The sequence below is a fragment of the Phoca vitulina genome, unplaced genomic scaffold, assembly GCF_004348235.1.
Source record: "Phoca vitulina isolate PV1807 unplaced genomic scaffold, GSC_HSeal_1.0 scaffold15, whole genome shotgun sequence".
NCBI classification, from domain to species: domain Eukaryota; kingdom Metazoa; phylum Chordata; class Mammalia; order Carnivora; family Phocidae; genus Phoca; species Phoca vitulina.
In genome coordinates this window covers 8,579,855-8,596,038 of record NW_022589718.1, presented here as the reverse complement: position 1 = coordinate 8,596,038, position 16,184 = coordinate 8,579,855, and the positions used below count along the sequence as shown (strand labels likewise).

Sequence of the window (16,184 nt, the reverse complement as noted above, 5' to 3'; positions counted from 1 at the left end):
ATCATGAGATGCCTCCAGTCATAGACCCACTGCTCTGTGACACCAGGCAGGTGCTGCTGGAATGGGACTTTTCCAGCACTAACAAGACGGCCAAGGTTTAGATGACAAAGGCCACTTATTGGCTGCCTTAAGACAGATTTCCCTGAGAGCTGGCATGGCTGGACAAAGAAAGTGCTCTTGTGACTTTGCATTTCAGAATATCAGAGTATTCAACTGGCCACACCATACGCACCTGTACTTCCCCCTTCCAGTGGGCAGAGACCTGAGAAAATATTCTCACTGGTCACAAAACCAGACTCTCAAGTTGTAAAACAAGATGTAGGGAAACCTCATCTGGTTTTTACATAGGAGACCCACAGCAAATTTGTCTAAACAGACACCGATCTGGTGAGAACCTTGAACTAACCAGTCTGTGTGGCCGGCTGGAAACACAGGCCAATAGGACCTCTCCCTGTGTTCTAGCCTATGGTTTTGTCTCTTAAGACAATGACACAAAAGACTAAGATAGAGGAAAACAATGGCCATCTCTTGGAGGAAAAGGATTGATAGAAAACAAGAGTACTCTTTTTTTTTTTTATTATGTTATGTTAATCATCATACATTACGTCATTAGTTTTTGATGTAGTGTTCCATGATTCATTGTTTGCATATAACACCCAGTGCTCCATGCAGAATGTGCCCTCTTTAATACCCATCACCAGGCTAACCCATCCCCCCACCCCCCTCCCCTCTAGAACCCTCAGTTTGAAAACAAGAGTATTCTTAATAGATTTTTACCGGAGTTGCTATACCCAAGGAACTAGTTCACACTAATGTTTTCTCCTGCTAATCTGAATTTGGAAAAAAAGAAAGAAAGAAAGAAAAGGACTTTCACCACTTTCATTTCCACCAGATCCCACAGCCAGAGATCTGGGAAACTGACGTGGTAAGAATTTTTACCTTCTGCCAGCTTCTGTCAAAGGTCCTGGGATCTCTCAACCACAGAAGCTCCAGAGGGAGCAGTTCCAGTGAGTGGAGGGCTCTCTATTGGGGCACCATATCTGCAGGGGAAGAACACTTTTTCCTTCTTTCTTCTAAGTTCCTTGCCTGGACTAATAATTAAATTGGTATACGACAGGTTAACAGGGGAAAACAAATTAATTTCCTGCATAGGAGAACCCCAAAGAGATGAGGCTCCCAGTCAGGCAGTTGAGGCCTGTATGTCATCCTGAGCTAAGGAGAAGAGGTGAGGCTGTGGGACTTCAAAGGAGAGGAAGATAATTCATAGGAAGATAAGCAAATGCTTGATAAACAAATGTTTGCCATGTCCTAGGAATCAGTCTTTGTGATGTAAAAAGCTATCTCTGGCATTAGCTCTCTTCCTGGTCCAGACTCTATCTAAATTGTTTTAGACAGTTAAGGAAGAAGTAAAAAGCTCTTCTTGAGTCTATTGGCCTTGATTGTCTTACCTTGAAACAATCCAAATGCCAACATAGCATATTTTCAGGTCATGTATTCTTTTTTTTTTAATAATTTTTTTATTATGTTATGTTATCTGCTCCCCTTAACTTTGTAAGGAGCAAGTATGTAAAATTTTTAGGCATTTTTTGAAGTGCTCAGTCCTGGGGGTTCTTGATGTAGCCATTTTTTCTCACAGATGAAATAATCTACAGATGGAAATCTACATTCATCCTTCGCCCATCCATCTATCCCTTAATTTCCATTCAATAATTAATATGCTAATAATAATTTCTATTATATAGTGAGTGCTTATTATATGCCATATAATAACCTGGTCAATTTACACTTACCTACTTGAAGGTATACAACAGTTTTGTAGTACTATAGTACTATAATACTACAGTATTCTTTTTCTATGTGGAAGAATTTGGAGGACAAAGTAGGTTAGATATCTTACCCAAGATATTATAACTAATTGTAAGAGAGCCTGGATTTGAATCAAGCTCTAACTCCAAGCCTCCATTTGTTCCCTTGTATCAAGCTGCCTCTTGATGAAAGATATCAGGAGGAACAGTATTTTGTGCTTCTAATACAACTTGGAATAAATCTGTCTCTGACAGTGTCTGACATCCTCTCTAAGGAGGATAAGGAAATTAAGCCCCCTCAAATGTACACTTTCCACCTCCCAGTCAGATGACTGTCAGATCAAATCAGGGCACAGCTTCTCTTGCTGGTCACTAGTGCCATGTGGTTTATTGTCAGTCTTTACTAAATACCACATCTCAGCAGGATCAACTAAATCTGTGTATTAGGAAAAATAACAAAGGAATTAAAGGATTTCATATGAGCATCAAAACTTCATCCTCATATCAACATCCTATGTGATTTCCAGAAGAAGGACTTTGTTGTGCAAAGAAGGTCATCTCATTAAGAAATGGAAGACAAATCTTATTCCTCTTTTCTTTATTAATCCTCCTCATAAAATATTGATTTTTTTTAAAATGTAAGTTCTTCCCTGCATAAGACCTTTTTTGTCTAGAGCTAACCATTTTAGTCAAAATTCTGTTGCTTTTGGAATAGTGGAACTGATCTTTTGATTTGTGTAAGTCCAAATTGGTGATGAATGAAGGATTTGATGGATTGGAAGAAATACCGTAAAATTAGGGTATAATTGGTATGATTAAGCACCTGATATGGAAACAATGGAATCTATGCATTTAAGTTATGTTTGTACTTATTTTTAGAGCTTCTGTAGCTATATTTTTCTTAAAAGTGTAAAACAAAATTGAAATGGTAGAAACTATGAGTTTGAAATTTGTAAAAGAGTAAATGAAAACAGTTGATAAACATGTTTTAATATTCAACTTGGCTGGTAACCAAGAAGTGTATGTGAAACAATATTCATTTTATCCATCAATTAACAAATATCACCAAATGTTTAATGCTGGTGAGGATGAGGAAAATTGGTAAAGTCCTATAATGCTGGTGGCTATGTCAATTTGCAGAGTTTTTCTGAAAATAAATTTAGTCACACATATGTACTTAATACATATTTGTTACAGAGAATGGTCACAGCATTTCATCATGGCTTCATTGAACTCTTTATTTAGATATGCTTGTCCTTTGCCTTCATTGAACCTACAGTCTAAAGGAAGGTACATTGGTATACATAAATAATTATGTAGTAGTACAAAGTATTATGGAAGGACAAAGAAGGAATGTATCCTGGAATTTTTGTTGTTTCAGTAGGGCTTTACATATGACATGTCAACTAAATAAAGCCTGAAAGATGAGAACAGGCTATAAGCCAAACAGGGAGGAATTAGTAACGTAGGCAGAAGAAAAAGCGTGGCGCAGGCAGATCCCAGGTGAAGTGTTGGACCCCCGAACGAATTGACAGTCCCTGGAGCCTCCTGTTGGTGAAATGATTCAGTGTGAAGGAGGGCGAGCAAGAATGATGATGAAGCCTGGACCAGTGGTAGTCATTCAGAATAGTGGTGATGACTAGGGGCAGGGTAGTAAGAATAGGGATGAAAAGCAGTTACTGAATTACAAAGATATTTAGGAGACAGAACCAGTAGGGCTTAGTGATAAATTGGATGTGGGGTCCGAGCAGAAGAAAGTAGGTGATGCCCAGCCCTGGGGAACTTGGAGAACTCAGTGACTGCTAAGGTTACTCTTTCATTTGGGGAACTTAGGCCAAAGAACAGATCTAAGGGTCCAAGTAATTCTAAGCTGTGCTTTAGGCATAAAAAGTTTTGTTTTGTTTTTTTTTTTAAGATTTTATTTATTTGAGAGAGAGAGAATGAGAGACAGAGAGCATGAGAGGGAGGAGGGTCAGAGGGAGAAGCAGACTCCCTGCTGAGCAGGGAGCCCGATGCGGGACTCGATCCCGGGACTCCAGGATCATGACCTGAGCCGAAGGCAGTCGCTTAACCAACTGAGCCACCCAGGCGCCCTAGGCATAAAAAGTTTGAGGGTTCTACTGGTGCCTGGGGGGCTCAGTCCGTTGGGTGTTGACTCTTGGTTTCAGCTCAGGTCATGATCTCAGGGTCCTGGGATCAAGCCCTCTGTCCTGCTCTGCCCTCAGAGGAGAGTCTGCTTGAGGTTCTCTTCCTCTGCCCATGCTCCCACTTGCATGTTCTCTTTCTTTCTTTCTCTCTCAAATCTTTAAAAACATTTTTTTTTGAGGGGTCTATAGGGACATTTATGTGAATATATCTTGAGGCAATTTCTTACATAGATTTGCATGTCCAGAGAGAGAAATGAGTTGAAGATACATATTTGAGTCTAATCAGAATATAAGTAAGTGGAACATTATAATATCAATATAAAATAAAGTCTGGAAATACCTGTTAAATAGTAAGACAATGGCAAGATCAAAATTGACATCTACTCTCAATCATTAAGAATCTGGTTAATGAAAAGTAATACCATGACAATATGAAATAGCATCTCACAAATATGCACAGAAAACCCAAATATTCAATATACATCTGATAAAGAAAGATACAGGAATGAAATATACTGAATTATGAATAGTAATAATCTTTGGGAATTTGGTGACAATGGACAACAATGTGTTCAAGCATATATGTATTATTTGTCTTTTTCTCTAGTGTTTCGTAAGACATAATTTTCAGTAGAAAACATCATAAAAGTTAAAGATTATATTTTTTGTTGTATTTGATTTCACTAGAATGTTTGCAAGTTACAAGGTCATCCTAAGAGAGATTTTACAAGGTTGTTTTCTGCATATAATTTCTCAGTAGATGATAACACAAGACTTAGTCGTATATTCAGTCTTTTGTCTCCTGTCCAAATGAAAGCAGAATGGGGAAAATATTATTGTGTCAACAGAGATTTCAACCTAAGTTTGCTCCTTGGAGCTCTTTGACAAGTTGTTTAACCTCTGAGGGCCTGAGATAAGAGTTGGCCCAGATTTTATCTAAGATGAACTCCCACTCTGTTTTGCTTGAGTCCAGATCACCTACAAAAAATGTATCAAACCATGTTGCAGTCAAATTGGCCCATATTAAAATTTTGAGCTATGCGATTTATGGGTCACCATCTGAGTTTTTAAAATGTGACCAACATGTAATAGAAGTGTGTTTATTTCAAAGGGAATTTAGTGTTTGTTCCTTATGCTTTTGTTTCCCACCTTTTGTTTCTTCTTTTTGTCATAAAAAGATTGAAAGTCCCTGCTGTATTCGTGTGCAGAACATAAAACATGAAGCTCTTCCTGAGAGGTAATTTTCCAAGAATGAAAAATATGAGAATAGTGTTTGATTGTTTGGTTTTCTGTCATTCAGTGTTGCATTAAAACAACCATTTTTCCATAACTATGAATGGCCTCACTCTCGAAAACTGTCAGTTACAAATGAAAAGCGGTAACACTTTGAAAAGCAAAACCTTTCCCAAATCCCACTAGGTTTTCAGAAGAATTTGAAAACTAGTCAGTGGTACATATTCATAGACAAATGTATCCATTGTTGGGGGAAAAAATTAAGAAACAATTTCTAAGCTTCATCTTATCTACTATTTTCAGCAAAATATTACTCTTTTTTTTTATACTTTAGAATGAATAATTTTTATAAATCTTAAAATCTAATCCTTTACATTTTTTCCTAGGGACATATTTGTTAGTTTTTCTCTGATTTGTGAATTTTATTTTATTTTATTTTATTTTTTTTTAAAGGTTTTATTTATTTATTTGACAGAGAGAGACACAGCGAGAGAGGGAACACAAGCAGGGGGTGTGGGAGAGGGAGAAGCAGGCTTCCAGCCGAGCAGGGAGCCCGATGCGGGGCTCGATCCCAGGACCCTGGGATCATGACCTGAGCCGAAGGCAGACGCTTAACGACTGAGCCACCCAGGCGCCCCTCTGATTTGTGAATTTTAATAAGTAGAAGTTAGACACCATGAAGTAAAATCTAGAAGTTGCCATAGTTTACGGAGCCTTTTATATTCCTTTACTCAACAGATAATTGTTTATGTATATGTATATAAATATACACACACTATATATATGTATATATAAGTATATAGTTATATATTGTGTTTATTTTTGGAACATATTTTGAAAATATAGTGAAAGCAAAACAATAAAAATTTAAATCCTTAATAATCTCATCACAGGTAGAGAACCATTGGACTAAATTTGGCCTCTTATATCGGAGTCCCATTGGAGAAACTGTTATCGTGGGAACAAGGGTCTTGTGCTAAATCTGGTTGTATGTTGCTTGTTTCTGTTCAGGAACAAGGCCTGCCATCAGAAAGAGTGTGAAATCTCTGACTTAGACTCAACGTCAGAAGTCTGTTTTGTGTATAAGTCAAGGGAGAACCAAAATGGTGTTCATTTTAAAAACAAAAAGAACTTTCCCTGTGGCCTTGGGAGATAGGCCACTTGTGTTGGTATGGCTTAAAGAATAACTCCATCCCATGTATCAGAACAAACATGGTTTCTCCCTCATGAAAAGCATACACAAAGAATTACTTTAACCTGGCTTTGGGACTCGTTTTGTTAAACCAAGAATGCTCTCTCTCTGTAGTTTGGTAGTTTCTTTGTATCTACATCTCAGAAAGCTCTTAGTCAAAGGCACATAAAAACAGGGATGTTGGGGGAATGCCTGGGTGGCTCAGTCGGTTAAGCATCTGCCTTCGGCTCAGTTCATGATCCCAGGGTCCTGGGATCAAGACCCACGTTGGGCTCCCCACTCAGCGGGGAGTCTGCTTTTCCCTCTCCCTGCTCGTGCTTTCTTATCCTCTCTCTCTGTCTCTCAAATAAATAAAATCTTTTAAAAATTCTTAGAAACAGGGATGTTGGAGCCAAGTAGGGCCAATGATTTAGTATGAATGTTAAAGTAAACTCTAAAATGTGAGTTCTGATGAAGATATATTTATATCTCCCTGTTTTCAACTTGTATTCCGTGATGGCACATGCCATGACTTAGGTTGGAATGCCTTCTCCCATTTGTTCCCGCCTTCAATTCCTGTGTCCAAATTGTGCTGAAATGTTTTCTTCCTTGTGATGTTTGCCATGAACCCTCCCAAGGAAAGTCAGGCTGGCTCTTTCCACAGTGCTCCTATGACATTTTGTGGATAGTTCCAATATACTGTTGGCATGTTTATCGTTGTTCTATAATTTTTTGTCTCTAATTTAGTGTGTGAGCTCCCTGAGTAAATTAACTATGTCTTAGTGAACTTTGAATCTCCAATACAGAGAATATTGACTAACCTTAGTAGGCATGCACCTGTATGTCAATTAAAAAAATAAACATATGAACGTAAATTATGATAATTTGGGAAATAGTGAATGTCCTTTCATAAGCTCTACTGAAATCTAAGGTTTCTTGTTTGAGGAACAAAGAGTGACCCTTCATATTTCTTTGACTGTGTTGTAAGCATTGTTTACTATCTTCCACTCTGCAAAATTTAAGATCTGCTCAATGGAATAATATCCTAGGTTGACGAGATAGAAGATCGACACAGGTGAAGTGAACTATGCAAATGCAGTGATATATAAAACATTTCCATTTTTATGAGAGTTTGGGAAGAAGGCAGAATAGTTTGAGTTAAAAAAAAAAAGAAAACTCTTATTGAGGCCTAGGGAAAGAGTCTGTGTTTCATAAATTGCATTAAATATTTGCTATGTAAGATTCCGATTGTTGTTCTGCATTCAGTGGGTGCAGTGCATTCCCTATCTAATTAAATAACCATATGGAGACAAGCCACATTTCTGTAAACAAAAGCAAAGAACCCAGCTCTTTTGTGCTGTGTTAGATTATGTAACTTGGTTTCCCTCCTATGGCTTTCTGCTCCGACTTGCATATTGCCGTGGACCAGTATGGTTACAGACACTGAGTGGAATTTAAAGAGCTATTTCTAAGGTGCCTTGCTCATTTAAATATTACAGAGAGAGGGGCTCTGGGATACTGTGAAATCTCCTATGGTTAATAACTGCTTGCCTATTAAAGGCAATGGTTTTGGGATCTGGCCAGCAGGAAATCCATTGTATATCATCCTACTGCTTTGCAGGATGACCATGTGCCTGGTGTATGGTATAAGCATTTGCTACGTGTTTATTGAATAAATAAATGCTTCACAGCATGTGTTCCTGGGTTTTGACCTAACAAAATTATACTAACATACATATGGGTAGTAAATAGTAAAAACACATTACAAGCAACAGTTCCATATCATGAGGGCTCTGGGTTGAAAATAAGAGTCGTAATCACAAAATTGAAATACAAATATTAGGATAATAAGCTTGGGAATGGAAGTCCTAGAGATCATAATTATAAATATCTTTCTTTTGTTTGCTGTTCTTTATCCAGGCGGTGGAAGTGGTGGCATATTGTATTTATGTAACATTTGGGCATTTACTGTGTATTTTTTATATATATTATCTCACTTTAATGTCACAAACCGCTGACTAATAAACTTCAGTTGCTCATTTTTATGAATGAGAAAATTGGAACCTCGTAGTTAAGTTACTCACCAAAGTTCACAGAGGTAACCCAGAGTTTAAGTCAGATTATTTGTTTCTAAAGTTCTTCACTCTTGCCAGATTTAGTCTTTGATTAATGGCAGAATTATTGGTTGGACATTGAAACAAATAGGAATGTTTTGTTCCAGTGAGAGTACAAGCATACTTTGGAGATAGAAGAGGAAAATAAGGGGCGCCTGGGTGGCTCAGTTGTTAAGCATCTGCCTTTGGCTCGGGTCATGATCCCAGGGTCTGGCATCGAGCCCCGCATCAGGCTCTCTGCTCGGGGGGAAGCCTGCTTCTCTCTCTCCCACTCCCCCCCGCTTATATTCTCTCTCTCGCTGTCTCTCACTCTGTCAAATAAATAAATAAAAAATCTTTAAAAAAAAAAAAGGAAAATAAAAAGAAGAAAAGTGTTTCAAAGTACTCTTGTGGGTAAAAAGTGTGAAAATAATTTGGGATTTCTCAAAACCTGTTAAAGCTCAACTCCATTTGTACTCTAACCCTGTGCAAAGCCAACATATTTTGCCGATAGTCCAGGGTCTTATGAATCCCACTTTGGAATGACTCTGGCCTCCAGTGTGCCCAATCCTGTTACAGATTTAACAGATCAACCAGTGGAATAGTGGCAGTTTTGCATGGTTAAACATGATAGAATGGCATTGCCCTGATGCCAGTCTCTTTCTTTCTGAGGTTCACTGTTTCCTGTAATACTCCTTGTTATTTTTTTTTAAGATTTATTTCATTATTTTTATTTTTATTTTATTTTTTTAAAGATTTTATTTATTTATTTGACAGAGAGAGATACAGCGAGAGAGGGAACACAAGCAGGGGAGTGGGAGAGGGAGAAACAGGTTTCCCGCCAAGCAGGGAGCCCTATGCGGGGCTTGATCCCAGGACCCCGGGATCATGACCTGAGCCGAAGGCAGACGCTTAACGACTGAGCCACCCAGGCACCCCTATTTCATTATTTTTAGAGAGAGAACAAGGGTGTGTGCATGTGCCAGGGGCAGGGGCCAAGGGAGAAGGAGAAGTTTAAGCAGACTTACCGCTGAGTACGGGGCCCAACATGGGGCTCAATCTCACGACCCTGAGGTCATGACCTGAGCTGAAACCAGGAGTCTGATGCTCAAGGGACTGCGCCACCCAGGCACCCCTACTCCTTGTTATTTTTAATTGGAGTTTCAGTAGTTAAATATCCCTGCTCAGGGATGAAACAATTTCCAAATGAAATATTGAAAAAGCTTTCTCATTTTATTTTCAAACACGTATTCTTCAACTTCATTGTTTTCTAACTTTAGTGAAGATACCTAGTCATTTGATCATAATTAGTTGAGTACTTTCTGTGCTCTTCTCTCAAGAATATTTTCTCAAGACCTTGTCTAGGATGTGCCCATAATATACCTGAAATCACAGTCCAACTAATGGGGTAACTGTGTGAGTGATCTTTAAGATGAATATTATACTTAATTGTAGGCTGTGAGGTACCACACAGGTAATGTATCATTTTATATCTTTTTTTGGTTTTATGAACTGCATGCTACTGCCATAAGGCACTCACTAAATTACCGCACCAGACTTCGAAGGGTCCATTCATCTGAACTAAAATGGAATTGCGAGGTGATTGGAGTCAGAGCTCTGTTCAAATTCTGAGCCCCATTGACTAGCTGGATGACCTTAGACAAGGCACAGAATCGAAGCATTTCCTCAAATGCAAACAGGATACTGTGCCCACCACAGAGAGTTGATACGGAGCTTAAGTGACTTAATCCACACAGAAGGTGTATCACCATAATCTGTAATCATTCAATACCTAGCTGCTCTTACTTTACTGTCTGATATCCTAGTTTCCTTGGTTTTTAGCTGTCCAAAATCAGTGACACTGAGAGCATTGAATTTAAGAAAATGAAGCTTGGAGCCCTGGCTTTGTTGAAGAAGGAAGATCTAGTTGTATCAGTGAGGAATATCTTCTGCAGAAACAACAGAAAATCTGAGTGTTAGTAGCTTAAATAAGTAAAGATTAAAAAAAAATTGTCTGGAGGTGGATGCTCTGTGGTGTTATTTCAGCCTCTATGTTGTCTGCTCTTCTGGGACATTTTTTCCTCTTGATCTTCCCTAGTTAAGGCAGGGACAAAAGGGAGAAGGGACAGAACCTACCAGACCCGTTTCCTTTATCAGGAAAATGAAAGCTTTCTCAGGAATCTCTGCTTATGACTCATTGGCTAGATGGCTGTCACGTGACCGTTCCTGCCTGCAAAAGAGTAAACTGAGTCCATGACTTCTCCAGCCTCTATTGTAAAAGCAAGTATGGGAAAAGGCAGTTGACTGGGTCATATAGTTGCCAGCATTCATCACACCAGGTTTAAAACTTTTCTTTGAATTAGAAAGCAGGGGCAGATGTATTGAGGTCAGTAGGTACATTTACCCTGAAGCCCAGAAGTATTCAGGCAGGCTTCCATAAAACCATTTATTAAAGTAAATTGCCCTCCATCCCCCAACACCTCCAAAGAAGAGGATCTGTTGGCAAATTCTAAGCCCCTGAAAAGTACTCAAGTCACTTCCTTTCTTTTAGTCACATCCCTTTTGCTTTGATGAATCCCCTGAGAATTTCCTGAGCAATTACGTTCTAAGCCAGTCGGTGGGGTTGAGCACAGCGGGCCTCCTTGGGGCAAAATGGAGGTAGGTGACTCCCAGCCTTGTGGGGTAAGGAAGGGGTATCATCCTGGAGGTCAGCCTGTGGGGAGAACCCAGCCTTCTTGCAGCACCAAAGCCATCTGAAGGGCAGGGCATTATTGTAACTCGAACTTGATCCTGAGCCCATGGTGAGACTTAGGGGAGGGGAAGTGGGACTAGGGGAACAGTGTTAGGTAAATACCACTCCCAACACTTCACTATACAAAGCAAAAAACAAAACAAACAAAAACAACAAAAAACAAAAATCAAAACAAAACAAAAACCAAAACAGGCAAACAAAAAAATCACTTATTTCATTTCTTTGTTGGAAGGATACAAATAAATGGTAATATGTATGCAAATATACCTATGATCTCACCTTCCCACTGCCACCCTTGATAAATTGATTTTTTCCTTTGTTCCTTGTTTTCATGGATCCTGGCCCTTTTCGTATACATATATGACTCTGACATGGCTTCAGTAATAATTAAGATGTAATGTTACAATTTGCCTCTCCCCCCCCACCTCCTCTGAGCATTAGGATTGACTGATTTTTTTATTCCTGATAAGGATCTATTTATTTTTTTATTATGTTATGTTAATCACCATACATTACATCATTAGTTTTTGATGTAGTGTTCCATGATTCATTGTTTGCGTATAACACCCAGTGCTCCATGCAGTACGTGCCCTCTTTAATACCCATCACTAGATTAACCCATCCCCCCATCCCCTCCCCTCTAGAACCCTCAGTTTGTTTCTCAGAGTCCATAGTCTCTCATGGTTCGTCTCCCCCTCCGATTTCCCCCACTTCATTCTTCCCTTCCTGCTATCTTGTTCCTCTTCTTCTTCTTTTTTAAACATATAATGTATTATTTGTTTCAGAGGTACAGGTCTGTGCTTCAACAGAGGATTGGCTGATTCTTAATGGAGGTCCTTGAGATGGCCAGGACACTTACCCACCTACTTTTCTTTTTTTTTTTTTCTAAAGATTTTTATTTATTTGAGAGAGAGAATGAGATAGAGAGAGCATGAGATGGGGGAGGGTCAGAGGGAGAAGCAGACTCCCTGCTGAGCAGGGAGCCCGATGCGGGACTTGATCCTGGGACTCCAGGATCATGACCTGAGCTGAAGGCAGTCGCTTAACCAACTGAGCCACCCAAGCGCCCCCCCCCCCACCTACTTTTCTATTCCACTCTTCTGCTCTGTTTCAGGTGAAAGCTGAACTTGTTACTTTATTTAAAGGGTATTTATTAAAATAGCAGGAGGGTAGCCTAATTGCTTTTAGATCTCTGTTTTGTGAATTGGATGGTTTAAACTTGATTTGTGATCTAGTGCCTTTGTCAGTTTATTGATTCTGAATAAATGTGGCCTTACTATTTATTTAGGGTTAGTTATGATGCTCCTTGCCCCTGTTTTAGTAGTTACTTTGGACATTGGTGCATTGTTACTAGTTAAGCAAAATTCATCCTTTGGAATGTATGTCTGTGGCTATTCATTCAGGCTACTGCCATATGGTTTGGATATTCTTTATCAGGTGACCCTTTTCTGCAGCAATGAATTACTTTGGACAGAACTCAAGCCCGTGATGGGAGTGTGAGCTGTTTGATGTCCATATAAAATCTTTTAATACCTTTGTCATTTCCTCTAATGCATGGATTTACAAAAGCCTGAGGGGACTTAGTATTTATTGAAGATGAAAATTGGCATGAGCAGTCAGTAACAAAATGAATTAATATATGATATATTTTATGAAGTCCATTGTAAATGTAATTTAAAACATTAAAAAAAAACCCTCTCAGATTCTGTCCTGAAACCCTTCTTATTCCATATGGCATATACACGTTTTATTTTCTGAGTGACTGTGTTGGTACTTTTATGACATAAATTGTTTATTCTCTTGCTATTTAGGGCATTTGCTTTCTGATGAATTTTTGGTACATCCAGTTACGTATGAGCTGACTTTTCTATTACAAATGCATTTTAAAGCTTATAGTATCTTTTTTTTTTTAAGATTTTATTTATTTATTTGACAGAGAGAGACACAGCGAGAGAGGGAACACAAGCAGGCGGAGTGGGAGAGGGAGAAGCAGGCTTCCTGCTGAGCAGGGAGCTGGATGTGGGGCTCCATCCCAGAACCCTGGGATCATGACCTGAGCTGAAGGCAGACGCTTAATGACTGAGCCACACAGGCGCTCCTAAAGCTATAGTATTTTAAACTCTTTGTTGTGTGAGATTTTCCCCCCTTATGTTGATGTATTTAGTGGAAAAAACTAGTTTGGAGATTCAAACTCTTGTTTAATTCATTGTGGGGGCACGAGTGGTGCTCGTGTGTTCCCACTGGCAAGGCATGTTTTTCATAACTCACTTCCTTTTATTTCCTAGAATTAGAGGCAACCATACCTCTTGTGCCCTAGTCCCTCCCTCTTGATTTGCATTTGAGAATGCCCCAAGTCTTAAAATATTACCCCCTAATATTGTGGCTTAGGTTTACCTTTGACGGTGCTTACTTGATATAGCTGATTGGCTTAAGTGTGAATAGTAAGAGGCTCAGTTGTTTGTTCTGAATGACACTGAAGGGGCGCAGAGAACCAGGTGAAATCACAGGACGCATCCTGTCTGTCACCTAGGCTTGCGCCGGATGAACTGGGTTGTTCTTCCAGGGCTTTCGCTAGGTTCCTTTCCCAGCTTCCTCCTGGAGATTGGTTTGCTTTGAATATGAATAATCCTTTTCAGGGCATAGTTGATCTCAGTACTGTGAAATTCTTGCTTTCTTTGTTCGTTCTTTGGAGTGGCCATGGAAGGCACACTTGTTCCTTCTGGTCATTTCCACAGTGCTTAGTGTTCAGACCTTGCTCCCCTTGACTTTGCCGTAGTTTCCCAGGACTTAAGTCCTTGCTAAGTGTAGTGAAGAGGTAGTGAAGCAAAATCTTGGCGTCTGCTTTTCCCTTTTTATTTTGCTTCTCTCTACTCATCAGTTCCCTAAATTTAGGGGAGAATCATGTCCATTTTTTATCTTTGAAGAAACATAATTATAGGTCCCAAAGTAAAAGCTCACAGCTATTTTAGGGATTCGTTTTAGTTTGTCGCCTTGGAAGTGAGATTCGCAGTATATCAAGGGGAATGTTGGGGGCAGAGAATGGAGCTGTGGGCCAGTGGAACAAATGTACATTCCTTTTAGAAGGTTCAGTAAGTTGGTAGGTTTTGGAGAAAACTCTTTCTAAGGTAGAATATTAGCCAGCCTCCAGTTTCAGAGGTAGAGAAGGCAGACGATTTGGAATTTTTTTCACATGTCTTAAGACTAAGTACCCTCCAACAACATGGTCATTATCCACACTCAGTTATGGGAGAACAAAAGCTATTTCCACCATTATTTCAAAGTTTTGAGGCAGCTCGGGACCTCATTGGACCCCTTGAGGTAACCACTCACCAGACTGAATCTTAAGGTTCAGCCTCTCATCCCCCCATGTTGTCTCTGTTCTTTCAGCAAAGACCTGCAGACTCAAAAGTGTGGTTTGAGGATGTCTCCTATTCATTATTTTCCCTTGTCTGGTGACCCTGAAGGTGTGTCCAGCTGGAAGTACCATATTATACTAGTTCACCCTCTAGAAGAGAATTCATCTGCATAGGCTGTATCGGTAGGATGCAGTATTTTTCAGCACAGATTCTTAGAGCTGGTGTGGGTTACGCTTTGCATCCTGATGCATGTGCTGTTGATATAGGCAGTGTTCTCATGGCCTCTTTGATTTTGCAGGAACTGACAATGGCGAAGCCCTTCCTGAGTCCATCCCCTCAGCTCCTGGGACGTTGCCTCATTTCATAGAGGAGCCAGATGATGCTTACATCATCAAGAGCAACCCCATTGCACTGAGGTGCAAAGCAAGGCCAGCCATACAGATATTCTTTAAATGCAATGGCGAGTGGGTCCATCAAAATGAGCATGTCTCCGAGGAGAGTCTGGATGAGAGTTCAGGTAAGAATGTGAAGCCATTCTTATATCCTCCCCTGGTATCTTCACATTGTCGTATGGCTGGGAAAAACTATGTGAGCCACCTGCCAGTGATTTATTTGAATGAGGTCATAATAACATCATCCAGGAATATTAGGTGCTATTGTATGCTTATTTTTTTTTAATTTAAATTCAATTAGCCAACGTGTAGTACATCATTAGTTTCAGATGTAGTGTTCAACAACTCATCAATTTTGTATAACACCCAGTGCTCTTCCCATCACATGCCTTCCTTAATGCCCATCACCAGTTACCCTATCCCCCACCCACCTCCCCTCCAGCAACCCTCAGTTTGTTTCCTAGAGTTAAGAGTCTCTCATGGTTTTCCTCCCTGTCTGATGACTTCCCATTCAGTTTTCACTCCCTAACCCTATGGTCCTCTGCCCTGTTTCTTATCATATGTTTAAATGACTCCACAGCTCCTTTGCTAGCCTATTCTAGGAGGGTAAAGGGGCATTTTTATCTCCCTGCTCTATATAACTTCAGCACCCAATTTTGTATGGAAGTTAATATTCTTACTGGAAATAAAACCTACAAGTCACTGCTTTCATTTTCTCCATTCTAAATATTTTGGAAGGCAAATCTTCCACCGAACACCTCTTTAAGCAATATAATTTCAGTTTATTTAATCTTTCCTCCTAGATCTTATTCTTGTATACGTCATTCTCCGTGGTCAGTGGTTTCTGAGTCTCCTTTAAGTTCTTTTGATTACTGTGTAATGACAGAGCCCAAATTTGATTGTCAAATTTGAATAGGATCTCCAGTATGAAAGAATTTAGGGACCATCTTTATTAATGTGGCTGATTTGGTCTATGAGTGGGGGATGATGAGAATAACGACCATATTGGTTAGTGTTTATTGAGGACTTACTATGTACCAGGTCTCATCTAAGCATTTGACAGACCTTATAGACCTTCTTATCTCACTGTCCTTCCAACAGTCCTCTGGGATAAATGACACTATCATTACCTTCTTATAGATAAGGAAACTGAGACTCAGAGACATTAAGTAAACCACGGATTTGTCCTGATCTGAAAGCAAGATCATTTGACTTAAAACTTGCAAAATTTAGGG

The 16,184-nt window shown here is 39.5% G+C and overlaps 1 protein-coding gene across 10 annotated transcripts in view; it reads left to right on the top strand.

The window, feature by feature from the left end:
- Positions 1 to 16,184, top strand: part of UNC5D (unc-5 netrin receptor D) — a 536,221-nt gene that overhangs the window by 290,896 nt on the left and 229,141 nt on the right. For all 10 annotated transcript variants that reach the window (XM_032413428.1, XM_032413432.1, XM_032413429.1 and 7 more), the window contains exon 2: positions 14,856 to 15,074. In XM_032413428.1, the coding sequence (XP_032269319.1) occupies positions 14,856 to 15,074 (219 nt within the window). The remainder of the gene's footprint in view (positions 1 to 14,855; positions 15,075 to 16,184) is intronic.